At 42.2% G+C, this 16,971-nt stretch overlaps 1 protein-coding gene across 5 annotated transcripts in view; it reads right to left on the reverse strand.

Moving 5' to 3' along the window:
- Window positions 1-16,971, reverse strand: part of SLCO2B1 (solute carrier organic anion transporter family member 2B1) — a 117,402-nt gene that overhangs the window by 34,761 nt on the left and 65,670 nt on the right. For 3 of the 5 annotated variants that reach the window (XM_075851299.1, XM_075851301.1, XM_075851298.1), the window contains exons 9-12: window positions 9,230-9,335; window positions 5,670-5,834; window positions 2,630-2,828; window positions 1,485-1,644 (exon numbers count right to left, since the gene is read on the reverse strand). In XM_075851299.1, coding sequence (XP_075707414.1) covers window positions 1,485-1,644; window positions 2,630-2,828; window positions 5,670-5,834; window positions 9,230-9,335 — 630 coding nt within the window. The remainder of the gene's footprint in view (window positions 1-1,484; window positions 1,645-2,629; window positions 2,829-5,669; window positions 5,835-9,229; window positions 9,336-16,971) is intronic. The other 2 variants (XM_075851303.1, XM_075851300.1) reach the window with 1 other exon arrangement.

Below are 16,971 nucleotides of genomic sequence, written 5' to 3' on the forward strand. Positions count from 1 at the left end.
GTCATCCTCCCCCAGCCTGACATGACTGATAACAGAGAATAGATTGTATTCACCTGTCCTACAGTCAACCCTATTGTATTCACCTGTCCTACAGTCATCCTCCTCCAGCCTGACATGTCTGATAACAGAGAACAATAGATTGTATTCACCTGTCCTACAGTCATCCTCCTCCAGCCTGACATGTCTGATAACAGAGAACAATAGATTATATTCACCTGTCCTACAGTCACCCCTCCAGCCTGACATGTCTAATAACAGAGAACAATATATTGTATTCACCTGTCCTACAGTCATCCTCCTCCAGCCTGACATGTCTAATAACAGAGAACAATAGATTGTATTCACCTGTCCTACAGTCATCATCCCCCCAGCCTGACATGTCTGATAACAGAGAACAATAGATTGTATTCACCTGTCCTACAGTCATCCTCCTCCTACAGCCTGACATGTCTGATAACAGAGAACAATAGATTGTATTCACCTGTCCTACAGTCATCCTCCTCCTACAGCCTGACATGTCTGATAACAGAGAACAATAGATTGTATTCACCTGTCCTACAGTCATCCTCCCCCAGCCTGCCATGTCTGATAACAGAGAACAATAGATTGTATTCACCTGTCCTACAGTCACCCCTATTGTATTCACCTGTCCTACAGTCATCCTCCTCCAGCCTGACATGTCTGATAACAGAGAACAATAGATTGTATACACCTGTCCTACAGTCATCCTCCCCCAGCCTGACATGTCTGATAACAGAGAACAATAGATTGTATTCACCTGTCCTACAGTCATCCTCCCCCAGCCTGACATGTCTGATAACAGAGAACAATAGATTGTATTTACCTGTCCTACAGTCATCCTCTCCCCAGCCTGACATGTCTGATAACAGAGAACAATAGATTGTATTCACCTGTCCTACAGTCAACCCTATTGTATTCACCTGTCCTACAGTCATCCTCCTCCAGCCTGACATGTCTGATAACAGAGAACAATAGATTGTATTCACCTGTCCTACAGTCATCCTCCTCCAGCCTGACATGTCTGATAACAGAGAACAATAGATTGTATTCACCTGTCCTACAGTCATCCTCCCCCCATCCTGACATGTCTGATAACAGAGAACAATAGATTATATTCACCTGTCCTACAGTCACCCCTCCAGCCTGACATGTCTAATAACAGAGAACAATATATTGTATTCACCTGTCCTACAGTCATCCTCTCCCCAGCCTGACATGTCTGATAACAGAGAACAATAGATTGTATTCACCTGTCCTACAGTCATCCTCTCCCCAGCCTGACATGTCTGATAACAGAGAACAATAGATTGTATTCACCTGTCCTACAGTTATCCTAGAATAGGAAAGAGGAAACAATAGGGGGATACATCTGATTGGCTGAGAGCACAGCTCTGAAGATCCCGCATTCTTAGAGATCCTGGTACATTTGAATGATAAGGATCGTTTCCAGGACCGATACTCACCAGTACTTTATTCTCCTGGTAATCAAAGTTGACGTCTTCGCACCCCGCGTAGCATGGAGAGATATACTCTATGCCGTCCGCACCGCAGATTGGGTTGAAAGCAGATTTGGAGCAGCCACATTTGCTGCTGCACTCAGTTACATTGTGCCAGAGTCCAACACTGAAAATAAATAAATATATATATATATCCCAAGTGGTCAGGTGCAGTGTAAATGTAGTGATGTCAAGCTGTGAAATGGTTAAATCTACAGTGTATATAAGGTAATTAATACTGAGCTAGATCATGTCTTATTCTCCGGAGCTGCATTGACAGTGGTGCGGGTTGTGACTTGGAATCATTAGCCTTGCGTTGACAATTACATCTGCAGACTATATCATTATTATAGACACTGAACAAGCAGAGTTAAGAAGAAGCCTGCAGAATGGTCGATGCAGCTCTGGATGTGACTAGAGTAGGTGACATGACGTAATTCAGTAAAATAAAAGAAATATTGTTTCTTTTAGATTTAAAATTCTGTGCGGATTAATTTCTTAGTATAACTTTATAGCAGTCAGAGCTCCGTTTTACTGATACAGAGCTCCAAACCTCCTCATATAGACTGTATCCACCACTAGGAGGCGCTTCCTGCACACAGTGTACAGGAAGTTTTTAAGCTTTCCCCCTAGTGGTGGCTGCAGGAAGACAGAATGTTATTATTTTACTATTTCCTTCTTTTTCATTTTGGAATTTAATGTTATTAGTTGAACAAGACGACTTAATTTTATATAAAAAAAATCAACTCATGATGTCCATATAAAATGCGTAAATGTCACAGAGGATATTCTTTGGCGGTGCTGGTGGGTTGGAATAGGGGTTTAAAAAAAACTTTTTATTATTTCACAGGCTTTTTTGTTTTTACTTATTTTTGTTTTGTTTTCCTTTTTTATATTTTATTGCTTTTTTATGTTTTACTTTTACAACATTTTTTTTAACTTTTTTAAATTTTGTTTTTATGTTTTAGATTTTTTTATTGCTTTTTTATTTTTATATATTTTTTTTAACTTTTTTTTCCTGGGGCTGGAAGAAGCTGGGAAAACATACTTCTTGTGATGTAAGCCGACAGTACTTGTAGGGAATATGAGAGAACAACTTTTGTTTTTTTTACCTCAGATGAGGGTCAGCGTGTGGACTTGCAAACTGTTGTGTTGAGCATCCCAAAAAGAGCAGAGGAAGCGCAATTAAAACACAACATAACAATCCAATGACGCACATCGCTCCACACTGCCTCTGGGATAATTGGAAGCGCTTCATGATAAATCCACCTAAAACTATGCCGGCCATTGCTCCTGGGATGTTCACGGATCCTGGGGAAAAAGATCATAAGACTCAATTGTAAAAAAACAAAAACAAAACCTATTAAATACTCTGTTTATTGAGAGGATTGTACACAATGGAGTGTGGAAGCCCTTCCTGGTGTCTTTGTAGAGAGGGGGGTCCTCTAAAATAAGAGGTTAATATACATAGGATATAAGGGAGTCACAGAAGAAAAAACTGCTCTAGTTCTGGGGTGGTTCGCCAGAGTGGAAAACGCTCTTAGAGTGTGGCACATAGAGGTGGTTCATGAGTGGTGGGCAACCTCTATCTCTATGATGTCCATATGCCCTAAAAGGGACCCCGTTTAGGATGTCCATATGCCCTCCAAGGGTCAATAATGGTCATATACCTTTTACCACCCACTTTATTGACATTTACTATGTTCTTCCATGCTTCGTTTTCATTTAAAAGAGTTTTTCATCTGGTCTTCCATGCTCTGGCGGGACAACTTGGATACGACGATGCGTCCACAGTAACGTCCCCGCTACCATGACATGTTACAGCCTAAGGGATGAAGTATCAATGTGGCGAGGGTCACCTCAGCCCCGAGTGCTTGGTCGATGCTGCCACAGGAGATGTTGTATTGTCACTGCTGACGAATTACTGCACTGGAGCAGGGGTTTCGACAAAAAATGTAGATAGTAATTATATTAGAGACCATTTTTTTTTAAGTACCGTATTTTTTGGACTATAAGACGAAAATTTTTAGTAAGAATAAATCTTGCTAAAAAGTCCCTTTGTCTTATAGTCTGCAGTGAAGGGACTTGGACCGCTTCATTACTTAACCCTTTCCTGACCCATGATGTCCCGGCACATAATGGAGCGGGAGTGGGGGTTGATATATGGAGTGCGCTGAGCCCACTCCATACACTGCAGGTGTCAACTGTATTTTACAGCTGACACGCTGCTCTAACGGCCAGGAACAGCAATTTCGCTGTTCCCGACCGTTTAAAAGTGTTGTGCCATAAAACACATGTCTCCCCTATCCGTGGATAGGGATCCATTTGTGATCGCTGAGGGTCCGACCCCCTGTGATAAGGAGAACGGGTACCGAAAGTCACCAAGAGTGCTGCATGAGAAGCTTTGACTTCCGTAATCTGTGTCCGGCAGCTTCATAGAGATGAATGGGATTTTCTGCGCATGCGCGAGCGGCTCTGCATTGATTTCTAGGAAGCTGCGGAACAGATAAGCCGGACATAGAACCCGAAAGTCCAGGCTTCTAATGAAGCACTTTGGGTGACGTTGGGTCCCCTGTTCTCCTTATCGATGGGGGTCCCAGCAGTCGGACACACAGCGATCCCACACTTAGCCCCTATCCTGTGGAAAGGGGATACATGTGTTTTATGGCAAACCCCTTTAACTAGTTAAATGCCGCAGTCAATAGCATTTATAGGGATTTTTCTTTGAAGGACATTTATGACATATCCACAGGACATATCCACACAATAATATTCACCTCTAAGGGGAGCCATTTGCATACAGATTTATACAGATCCCATTGTTCCCTTGAAAGTTAATGTTTTGATGTGCTGAATAATATAAAAATAACTGTGACCCCCCCCCCCCCTGTACAAGGTACGGTTTATGGGGTGGAGGACTCTGGGTCCTCTTTAATGAATTGGGTCTAAATGGTTATTCTGCCCCGTTAGATGGTGATTGGCAAAACTTGACCTGAATATCATTAAAAAGGGTTCCTCAGGGTCTGTCTTCGCTTAGTATTAATCTAAGAATGTCAGAACTCCATTCACCAGGTAACGTTACATAGATGACATCCTTTTGTGATGATGTAATATTATTAAGTTGAAGTTGTATAAATATTTTGATCTATTTTATGCTCTTACACTCATGACATGTCATTTATAGCCACACTTCTAGCATTTTTTCCATCCTGATTGGGCCTTAGTTTGGGTACCACAGTCAATTGAAATCTGTTTAAAATATAATTAAATGAAGTTTAACGTAGATAAATGTAAAGTTGTGCACTGGTACCCAGGAAACAAATTCTACAATTCTACATTAAATAGTAAAACACTGGGTAAATCTGCCACTAAAAGAGACTTAGGGATTTTGTGGACAGTATACTTAACTGTAGCAACCAGTGCCAGGCAGCTGCTGCCAAGGCAAATAAAAACATGGGATGCATCAAAGATCAGTCACACTATGGAACTCTCTACTGTAAGAGCAGTCACACTATAGAACCCTCTACTGTAAGAGCAGTCACACTATGGAACCTCTACTGTAAGAGCAGTAACACTATGGATCCTCTACTGTAAGAGCTGTCACACTATGGAACCTCTACTGTAAGATCAGTCACACTATGGAACCTCTACTGTAAGAACAGTCACACTATGGAACCTCTACTGTAAGAGCAGTCACACTATGGAACCTCTACTGTAAGAGCAGTCACACTATGGAGCCTCTATTGTAAGAGCAGTCACTCTATGGAACTCTCTGCACTGGATATTGTGATGGTTGACTCGTTGAAAAAGTTCAAGAGGCGCCTGGATGCCTTTTTTTCAAAAAAGATTTAATAAATAGATACCTATTGCAAGAGACAGAACATTGATGGAGGGATTTATTTTGATATATTTAAAGTCGAGAAATAATTATTTTTTTCCTAATATGTTGCAATTGGCATCTGCATAACTCAGGACCTCCATCAATTAGCCACAGAAAGACAGGTTATAAAGCGTCTCTCTGGAGGAGCCGGTCTGTGAGTCATGTGAGATTTCTTCCTTGGTAAAGGTCTATGAACCATGACATTAAGGGAGTGACAGCGTCACGTGACCTATCACTAGTTTAGATTTAAAGCAAACAATGGGGTCACCTACCTATCATTAAATTAGCCAAGGACGCCGTGATTGAGAACTGTCTCTCCAGAAATTTGCCCATAAATGTCACCAGTCCACATATCATGGCGGATAGATTGGCTTGAGCCAAAACCACCAAAATATAGACTGGATTTTTCAGCGTCTTGAGTAAAACTTTTGGAAATACTGAAAGAAAAAAGAATAATATTTAATAAAGACGCCAATGATATACATCATATTCTGCATGGTACTCACAAATATAAGTGAAACTGCCAATCAAACTCTATTACCAAAGACCTGAGCACACAAGGCGTCCTATCAGGTGTCCAATACTGGTTTTGTACTGTCCCCAGGATGAGTTTTTCTATATTGTGCTACTGAAAACCACCACTAGGGGTGCTGTTTAATTTCCGGTTACTCACATATCATAGAGACTTGTTAGAAGATTACAGAGATCGGGTCCATGTGTCAAAACCTATAATGATTCCCACAATTAAGAGGCCATTCCGCTCAGCAAAGCTCCTAAACCTCTTGGTGCTGGTCGGGATTTCCAAACCTCTGGACCCTCTGATACAATACAGAATAGGGGTGACTGACTCAACAAGCTGGTAGGTTATTTGAAGTGGGATCGTCCATTATAATGTACCCGTGAATTGCTTTTATGAGTTTCTGATTTCTCTAGGTGAAAAATTGGTGACTCACCCAGTGTATATGACTGGTAGTTGGTTGGGGTTAATCGGAGAATAGGTTGGGTGATTTTTCCTATGTGTACCAGAGTAAATTAGTCCATATGCAAAGATGAATGGTCTATGAATGATGTTGAGTTTAACCAAACAAATGCATATGGCTCTGTTCATCCTGAGCCTTCTGGTTCACGAATAGAATGCAAAAACGACAGTGAAAACTGACATATGTAAACCAGTAAAGTAGAAAGAGCAAAGTCAGAATATAATTTTGCATAAGAATGTAGATTTATATGTCATTCAGTACCTGTGAAAGGCAGGATAACATTGAGTATATTAAAAAAAAAAATACCTGCCATGCCCCATAATATCTGAGATGCGCTCGGTGCCTTTAGCTAAACAAATGCTGCATGCATATTCATTACTTTTCACATTATAATTCAGTTTTCTTATAGGTCATATGCAGCCCAGATGCAGATATTGGAAACGTGTGAAAATTCACAGGTCTGTGTTATAGAGTCCTCAGGGGGATTCAGAAAGAAGACAAAATTTTCTGTATTTAGAAGAAGGGTCCATTGAGGCACAAGACTCAGGATAAACCTTTAAAAGTGTGATGATTCCTCAGGGATTCACATGACTTTCCCCTGCGAGTCTGAAGTGTCAAGATCAAAAAAACGCTCCACTTGTGAAAAAGTAACGTAAAAACTACAAGGACACCCGACATCTCCACTGGAGAATTCAGCTCCTGAGACAGAAATGTCACCACAGAAACCACATTATAGAGAATATAAAAACTGAGCACATCAAGAAATAATGAAGAACAACTATAAAGAAACAAAAAAGTAACTACAAAATATATACAATAAAAACACAAAGAATGAGGTCAAAATAAAAAAAAAAATTAATATAAATGACCTCAAAATAAATGACTACAATATACATAAATAATGAACATAAATACCCAATAAAAAATAAATTCAAAGTGAATAAAAATGAACTACAACATACTGCGCATACAATAAATGTCCAATAAAAGGCTTCAATATAATACACAAAAAATACATTTATATAAATGATTACAAAATAAAAAAACTCTACAAAGTAAATTAAGATACAATAGAAAAGAAATAACTACAAAAATAAAAACACATTCTCAACATAATGTAAATAAAGACACATAAATACAAGATCAATGACATTTCAAACAATTGCAAAATATGAAATAAAAATAAATACAAAAGTTAATAAATAAAAAAGAATAACAATAAATAATCATTGATAGATGAAGTGCTGGATCGGTACCGGAAACTGTGGGTGTTCGGCTGTGCAGGAGCAAGCTCCACATTTCAAAGATAAGTATAGAGTATAAGAATGATTTTTTTTAAACATTTTCAGTCATTTTGACTTTAACTCTAGGAGCCGGAGCGCCCCTTTAGGCAATAACTTCTAGAAACCAGGAAGAGGAAGGAAAGAGCAATGGGAGTCGGAGGATATTGCTGGCCGACTTCACATGCCAGATATGACTGACCATTAATAATGTTAAATCCGGCAAACCACGACCCATCATGGCGGAAGTAGTGGGTGGAAAACTCCTTATATATATTTATCTGTAATTTAAAATCTGGATGGGGGAGCATTTACCCAAACACCTTCTATCAAAATTATGTGACCCTCCTCCAGAAGAGGAAGGACATTCAAAGGAAAGGAGCAAGTGGTAGGGAAATGGGAAGGGTAATGGAAAGAGAAGGGTAAAGGATAGGAAGGAAATGAGGATAGTAAATAAAATAAAAGCAAAAATGAAGAAAAAGGAGGGAAGAGAAGGCAGAAAAAGAAGGAAAATGAAAGGAATAGGAAAAAGGAAAGGGGTAAGGATAAAAAAAATAGATGGGAAAAGGGAGGGAGAAGGTGACTGGAATGGAAAGGTGAAACAAGGGGAAGGAGAAGGGAAACGGAAGAGGAGGAAAAGAAAAGGGAAAACAGAAGAGGAAAGGGAATTTAAAGGAAAGGGGAAAATAAGAGGGTTAGGCAAAGGGTGAGAGAAGAGGAAGGGTATGGGAATGGGAATGGAATGTGAAATGGAAAGGAGGGGAAGGAAAGGGAAAATGGAAATGAAAGAGGAAAGGAACCCCAAGGCAAAAGCAGAAGAGAAAAAAGGAATTTCAAGGAAAGGGAAAAAGGAATGGGTTAGAGAAAGGGTGAGAGGAGAGGAAGGGTATGGGAAGGGCAATGAAATTTGAAAGCGAAAAGAGGAAAAGGAAAAGGGAAATGGAAAGGGAAGGCAAAACAGTAGAGAAAAGGGAATTTAAAGGAAAGGGTAAAAGGAAAATGTTGGAGAAGAGGAAGGGTATGGGATGGGAAATAGAATGTGAAAGGAAAGAAGGCGAAGGAAAAGGGAAATGGATAAGGAAAGGAAAGTGAAGGAGTGGGGGAAGGGAAGAAGGAGGGCTTCAAAGGGGCTGAGGAAAAGGAGAGGAATACGAAAATGGAAGGAAAAGGAAATTAAACATGAGGAGGAAATGGAAAAGAGAGAAAAGGAAAAGAAAAAAGGTTTTCGTAAAGAAAAGGGGAAGGTTGTGGCACATGGATAGGTATAGGGAATAGGAAGGTGTTGGGCTACTGGAAGTGTCAGGAGATGAGGATTTGAAAAGGAGAAGAAAATTTTGGGAAATTAATGAACCATTTTAAGTTTTCCGCTCTTGTTTGTTACTCAACAAACAACAGTTTTGCTTTTTCTTTTGAAAATCTTGAATTATTAGAATAAGAATTACATAACTTCCATAAATGATCCTCATGTCACTCACTTTTACACAGGCCCAAATGAGCCCAGCCTCCCAGGGGTTAATAGAGACTACCTTTAATACCAGGGCTGCATTGTGGGGTATTTAGGAGTTGCCGTACCTCTGATGAACTTTGCCAAGGACACGGGTTCACTTGTATCAGGTTTATTTAGAAAGGCATCGGTCAGGCCCAGTTTACTCTCCTCGGTGCTCTGATTTGTGACCTGCTGGGAAAATAGAGAAAATAAACCACTACAGGATCTCAAGAAAGTGAAGCAATGGTGTAGTGTCGGCTGTAACGCAGAGCGCTGTGAACAATGTCAGAATTATTCATCATCACTGCAGGATCTGCTCCAGGAGATACAGTGAATCAGAACAGAAATAACTCCTCACATCTGATACAACTCCCAATATCAACTAGGTTCAGAGGGGTATATAGGTGTAGCAGAGCTGTACTTGCTACTTACTTTTTTGGGTTGCAGCAATAATTGCTAATCATTATCTGGGTAGTTCATGTTACCGGCAGTCCTATGTAACACCACAAATAACACAGTGATAACTCTCTGAGTACAGATAATGTAGTAGTTTTACCTACAGTCCTATGTAACACCACAGATAACACAGTGATATCTCTCTGAGTACAGATAATGTAGTTGATGTTACCTGCAGTCCTATGTAACACCACAGATAACACAGTGATAACTCTCTGAGTACAGATAATGTAGTAGTGTTACCTGCAGTCCTATGTAACACCACAGATAACACAGTGATAACTCTCTGAGTACAGATAATGTAGTAGATGTTACCTGCAGTCCTATGTAACACCACAGATAACACATTGATAACTCTCTGAGTACAGATAATGTAGTAGATGTTACCCGCAGTCCTATGTAACACCACAGATAACACAGTGCTAACTCTGAGTACAGATAATGTAGTAGTTTTACCTACAGTCCTATGTAACACCACAGATAACACAGTGATCTCTCTGAGTACAGATAATGTAGTTGATGTTACCTGCAGTCCTATGTAACACCACATATAACACAGTGATAACTCTGAGTACAGATAATGTAGTACATGCTACTTGCAGTCCTGTGTAACACCACAGATAACACAGTGATAGCTCTCTGAGTACAGATAATGTAGCAGATGTTACCTGCAGTCCTATGTAACACTATAGATAACACAGTGATATCTCTCTGAGTACAGATAATGTAGTAGTGTTACCTGCAGTCCTATGTAACACCACATATAACACAGTGATAACTCTCTGAGTACAGATAATGTAGTACATGCTACTTGCAGTCCTATGTAACACCACAGATAACACAGTGATAGCTCTCTGATTACAGATAATGTAGTAGTGTTACCTGCAGTCCTATGTAACACCACATATAACACAGTGATAACTCTGAGTACAGATAATGTAGTACATGCTACTTGCAGTCCTATGTAACACCACAGATAACACAGTGATAGCTCTCTGATTACAGATAATGTAGTAGTGTTACCTGCAGTCCTATGTAACACCACAGATAACACAGTGATATCTCTCTGATTACAGATAATGTAGTAGTTACCTGCAGTCCTATGTAACACTAGATAACACAGTGATAACTCTGAGTACAGATAATATAGTAGATGTTACCTGCAGTCCTATGTAACACCACAGATCACACAGTGATAACTCTCTGAATAAAGATAATGTAGTAGATGTTACCTGCAGTCCTATGTAATAACACAGTGATAACACTCTGAGTACAGATAATGTAGTAGATGTTACCTGCAGTCCTATGTAACACCACAGATAACACAGTGATAGCTCTCTGATTACAGATAATGTAATAGTGTTACCTGCAGTCCTATGTAACACCACAGATAACACAGTGATAGCTCTCTGATTACAGATAATGTAGTAGTGTTACCTGCAGTCCTATGTAACACCACAGATAACACAGTGATAACTCTCTGAGTACAGATAATGTAGTAGATGTTTCCTGCAGTCCTATGTAACACCACAGATAACACAGATAACACAGTGATAACTCTCTGAGTACAGATAATGTAGTAGATGTTACCTGCAGTCCTATGTAACACCACATATAACACAGTGATAACTCTCTGAGTACAGATAATGTAGTAGTGTTACCTGCAGTCCTATGTAACACCACAGATAACACAGTGCAAATTCTCTGAGGATAATATGTGGTGATAACTCATGACCAGGGCAAAGGGTGCCTCACATTGGTGTCCTCTCTGGGGGCACTGGGGACATATGATATAATAGTCGTCAGTAGTCACGCTGCTTCCTGGGGGTTGACGCGTGACAGATCTCTGTTACAACATTGTGCATCAGCAGCATTCAGAGTCCAGCACTGAGGGATGATGCGGAGCAGCTTCTTGTTTATAGCAGAAGTTTCAGAATGTAACCAGATATGACCACACACCATCTCCTGCTTTCCACTATAGTCGAGTGCATTAACCCTCCATAGCATCTCCTGCCATCACACTCTCTCCTATATCTCTGCCTGTGTAAGTGTCAGTCTTCACTGTAGCTCTGACATTCTATTCATGAGGCAGGTGCACAGGATGAACATTGCTATAGGTATTTAGTACTGGTGTGACACTCAGATCTGTCCCTCACTCCATCTGATCTGTCAGTGTGAATATTTGCTGTAGTTTTGCTATTTATTTCATGAACCTGTGAGCTCAGGATGAGCAGTTCTCTTACCTGCCCCGGTGAGGGAGCGCTGCCGTGCCGCTATTCAGCTAGTTCTAAGTGATCTCAGTCTCCTTCATGGGTGACATACCTAGGGGTCTGGGGTCCGGACCAAATTTAACTAGGGGGACTGAGGTCTGTATTTTTTTTAAGGGGCCTATAAGAGAACTAGCGTATGTATTTATTTTAGGGGGTCTGGTCTGTGATCTATATTTAGGAGGTTTGGGGTCTTTATTTATTTAGGGGTCTTTATTTAGTGGGGTCTGTATTAATTTAGAGAGTCTGGGGTCTGTATTTATTTAAGGGTCCGATCTGGGATCTGTATTAGTTTAGGGGTCTGGTCTGGGGTCTGTATTTATTTAAGGGTCCGATCTGGGATCTGTATTAGTTTAGGGGGTCTGGTCCGGAGTCAGTATTAGTTTAGTGGTCTGGTCCGGCGTCTGTATTAGTTTAGGGGGTCTGGTCTGGCGTCTGTATTAGTTTAGGGGTCTGGTCTGGGGTCTGTATTAGTTTAGGGGTCTGGTCTGGGGTCTGTATTAGTTTAGGGGTCTGGTCTGGGGTCTGTATTAGTTTAGGGGTCTGGGGTCTGTATTAGTTTAGGGGTCTGGTCTGGGGTCTGTATTAGTTTAGGGGTCTGGCCTGGGGTCTGTATTAGTTTAGGGGTCTGGTCTGGAGTCAGTATTAGTTTAGGGGTCTGGTCCGGGGTCTGTATTAGTTTAGGGGTCTGGTCCGGGGTCTGTATTAGTTTAGGGGGTCTGGTCTGGTGTCTGTATTAGTTTAGGGGGTCTGGTCTGGCGTCTGTATTAGTTTAGGGGTCTGGTCTGGGGTCTGTATTAGTTTATGGGTCTGGTCTGGGGTCTGTATTAGTTTAGGAGTCTGGTCCGGAGTCAGTATTAGTTTAGGGGTCTGGTCCGGGGTCTGTATTAGTTTAGTGGTCTGGTCTGGCGTCTGTATTAGTTTAGGGGGTCTGGTCTGGCATCTGTATTAGTTTAGGGGGTCTGGTCTGGCATCTGTATTAGTTTAGGGGTCTGGTCTGGCGTCTGTATTAGTTTAGGGGTCTGGTCCGGGGTCTGTATTAGTTTAGGGGTCTGGTCTGGGGTCTGTATTAGTTTAGGGGTCTGGTCTGTGGTCTGTATTAGTTTAGGGGGTCTGGTCTGTGGTCTGTATTAGTTTAGGGGTCCGATCTGGGATCTGTATTAGTTTAGGGGTCTGGTCTGGGGTCTGTATTTATTTAAGGGTCCGATCTGGGATCTGTATTAGTTTAGGGGGTCTGGTCCGGAGTCAGTATTAGTTTAGTGGTCTGGTCCGGCGTCTGTATTAGTTTAGGGGGTCTGGTCTGGCATCTGTATTAGTTTAGGGGTCTGGTCTGGCGTCTGTATTAGTTTAGGGGTCTGGTCTGGGGTCTGTATTAGTTTAGGGGTCTGGTCTGGGGTCTGTATTAGTTTAGGGGTCTGGTCTGGGGTCTGTATTAGTTTAGGGGTCTGGTCCGGAGTCAGTATTAGTTTAGGGGTCTGGTCCGGGGTCTGTATTAGTTTAGTGGTCTGGTCTGGCGTCTGTATTAGTTTAGGGGGTCTGGTCTGGTGTCTGTATTAGTTTAGGGGGGTCTGGTCTGGCGTCTGTATTAGTTTAGGGGGTCTGGTCTGGGGTCTGTATTAGTTTATGGGTCTGGTCTGGGGTCTGTATTAGTTTAGGGGTCTGGTCTGGAGTCTGTATTAGTTTAGGGGTCTGGTCTGGGGTCTGTATTAGTTTAGGGGTCTGGTCCGGAGTCAGTATTAGTTTAGGGGTCTGGTCCGGGGTCTGTATTAGTTTAGGGGTCTGGGGTCTGTATTAGTTTAGGGGTCTGGTCTGGGGTCTGTATTAGTTTAGGGGTCTGGTCCGGAGTCAGTATTAGTTTAGGGGTCTGGTCCGGGGTCTGTATTAGTTTAGTGGTCTGGTCTGGCGTCTGTATTAGTTTAGGGGGTCTGGTCTGGTGTCTGTATTAGTTTAGGGGGTCTGGTCTGGCGTCTGTATTAGTTTAGGGGTCTGGTCTGGGGTCTGTATTAGTTTATGGGTCTGGTCTGGGGTCTGTATTAGTTTAGGGGTCTGGTCTGGAGTCTGTATTAGTTTAGGGGTCTGGTCTGGGGTCTGTATTAGTTTAGGGGTCTGGTCCGGAGTCAGTATTAGTTTAGGGGTCTGGTCCGGGGTCTGTATTAGTTTAGTGGTCTGGTCTGGCGTCTGTATTAGTTTAGGGGGTCTGGTCTGGCATCTGTATTAGTTTAGGGGGTCTGGTCTGGCATCTGTATTAGTTTAGGGGTCTGGTCTGGCGTCTGTATTAGTTTAGGGGTCTGGTCCGGGGTCTGTATTAGTTTAGGGGTCTGGTCTGGGGTCTGTATTAGTTTAGGGGTCTGGTCTGTGGTCTGTATTAGTTTAGGGGGTCTGGTCTGTGGTCTGTATTAGTTTAGGGGTCTGGTCTGGGGTCTGTATTAGTTTAGGGGTCTGGGGTCTGTATTAGTTTAGGGGTCTGGGGTCTGTATTAGTTTAGGGGTCTGGTCTGGGGTCTGTATTAGTTTAGGGGTCTGGTCTGGGGTCTGTATTAGTTTAGGGGTCTGGTCTGGGGTCTGTATTAGTTTAGAGGTCTGGTCTGGGGTCTGTATTAGTTTAGGGGTCTGGTCTGGCGTCTGTATTAGTTTAGGGGGTCTGGTCTGGGGTCTGTATTAGTTTAGAGGTCTTGTCTGTGGTCTGTATTAGTTTAGGGGTCTGGTCTGGGGTCTGTATTAGTTTAGGGGTCTGGTCTGGAGTCTGTATTAGTTTAGGGGTCTGGTCTGGGGTCTGTATTAGTTTAGGGGTCTGGTCTGGGGTCTGTATTAGTTTAGGGGTCTGGTCCGGAGTCAGTATTAGTTTAGGGGTCTGGTCCGGGGTCTGTATTAGTTTAGTGGTCTGGTCTGGCGTCTGTATTAGTTTAGGGGGTCTGGTCTGGTGTCTGTATTAGTTTAGGGGGTCTGGTCTGGCGTCTGTATTAGTTTAGGGGTCTGGTCTGGGGTCTGTATTAGTTTATGGGTCTGGTCTGGGGTCTGTATTAGTTTAGGGGTCTGGTCTGGGGTCTGTATTAGTTTATGGGTCTGGTCTGGGGTCTGTATTAGTTTAGGGGTCTGGTCTGGGGTCTGTATTAGTTTAGGGGGTCTGGTCTGGGGTCTGTATTAGTTTAGGGGTCTGGTCTGTATTAGTTTAGGGTTCTGGTCTGTGGTCTGTATTAGTTTAGGGGTCTGGTCTGGGGTCTGTATTAGTTTAGGAGTCTGGTCTGGGGTCTGTATTATTTAGGGGGTCTGGTCTGAGGACTATATTAATTGAGTGGTCTGGTCTGGCATCTGTATTAGTTTAGGGGTCTGGTCTGGGGTCTGTATTAGTTTAGGGGTCTGGTCTGGGGTCTGTATTAGTTTAGAGGTCTGGTCTGGGGTCTGTATTAGTTTAGAGGTCTGGTCTGGGGTCTGTATTAGTTTAGAGGTCTGGTCTGGGGTCTGTATTAGTTTAGGGGTCTGGTCTGGTGTCTGTATTAGTTTATGGGTCTGGTCTGGGGTCTGTATTAGTTTAGGGGTCTGGTCTGGGGTCTGTATTAGTTTAGGGGTCTGGTCTGTGGTCTGTATTAGTTTAGGGGTCTGGTTTGGGGTCTGTATTAGTTTAGGGGTCTGGTCTGGGGTCTGTATTAGTTTAGGGGGTCTGGTCTGGCATCTGTATTAGTTTAGGGGGTCTGGTCTGGGGTCTGTATTAGTTTAGGGGGTCTGGTCTGGGGTCTGTATTAGTTTAGGGGTCTGGTCTGGGGTTTGTATTAGCTTAGGGGTCTGGTCTGGGGGTCTGTATTAGTTTAGGGGTTCTGGTCCGGGGTCTGTATTAGTTTAGGGGGTCTGGTCTGGGGTCTGTATTAGTTTAGGGGTCTGATCTGTGGTCCGTATAAATTTTGGGGGTCTGGTCTGTGGTCCGTATAAATTTTGGGGGTCTGGTCTGTGGTCTATATTTTCTAGTGACACTGGGGTCTGTTTATTTTGGGGGGGTTTGTTCTGGGGGTCTATATTTATTTAGGGGGCAACTTTTCATTTTGGGATGGGATGAAGGGGACCATATGCGCTATTCAAATGCCATAGGTTGGGGGCGTGTCCTATAGAAATGGGTGCTGCTTGATTTCTCTTCTAAAATGTTGGCTTAGAATGACCTAGATGCTCATGTTGATCGCACCTACAGACCCATCCCATCTAGAGCAGTGCTGCAGTGTATATAATGGTGGAGGACACATGAAAGGGAAGTATAAATGGTAAGATAAATAACATAAAATGACCCCTGTTCTTATGATCATTGTAGTCGGTGATCTGTGGTGGCTCTTTATTGTTTTGTTTGGCGCAATAGTTACATAATCGCCTTCATTGCGTCATCCTGCAGCTTTAACTTCCTAATTACATTTTGCACTCACACCGAGGACACGACTTTTACAGCTCGTTCTGTTTACAGGAGATTTTAATATTTAAGATCATCTGACTTTTCCAGACTGCAAAACATATAAATGAAGAAGTGAGAAGCGCGTCTGCCCGTCCTCATCCTCTACTGAACAACATTTACATCCAGACCATGCACCAAAATGTAAGCGCATTCAAGGCTGAGAAGGGGATCGCTGTAAACAGATGTAGCAGAGCCTAATTTGTCATTCAACTGTGCGTGGCAACAACGGATCAAATACAGATAATTTAGAAGGTCCACCTGCAGTCCTATGTAACATCATAGAGAACACTGTGCATGGCAACGACTGACTCAATACAGATAATGTAGCTAGTTCGCCTGCAGTCCTATGTAACATCATAGATAACACTGTGCATGGCAACAACTGACTCAATACAGATAATGTAGATAGTTTGTCTGCAGTCCTATGTAACCTCATAGATAACACTGTGCATGGCAACAACTGACTCAATACAGATAATGTAGATAGTTCGCCTGCAGTCCTATGTAACATCATAGATAACACTTTGCATGGCAACAACTGGCTCAATACAGATAATGTAGAATGTTCGCCTGCAGTCCTATGTAACATCATAGATAACACTGTGCATGGCAACAACTGACTCAATACAGATAATGTAGATAGTTCGCCTGCAGTCCTATGTAACATCATAGATAAC

The sequence above is a fragment of the Rhinoderma darwinii genome, chromosome 2 (genome assembly GCF_050947455.1).
Source record: "Rhinoderma darwinii isolate aRhiDar2 chromosome 2, aRhiDar2.hap1, whole genome shotgun sequence".
Taxonomy (NCBI): Eukaryota; Metazoa; Chordata; class Amphibia; order Anura; family Rhinodermatidae; genus Rhinoderma; species Rhinoderma darwinii.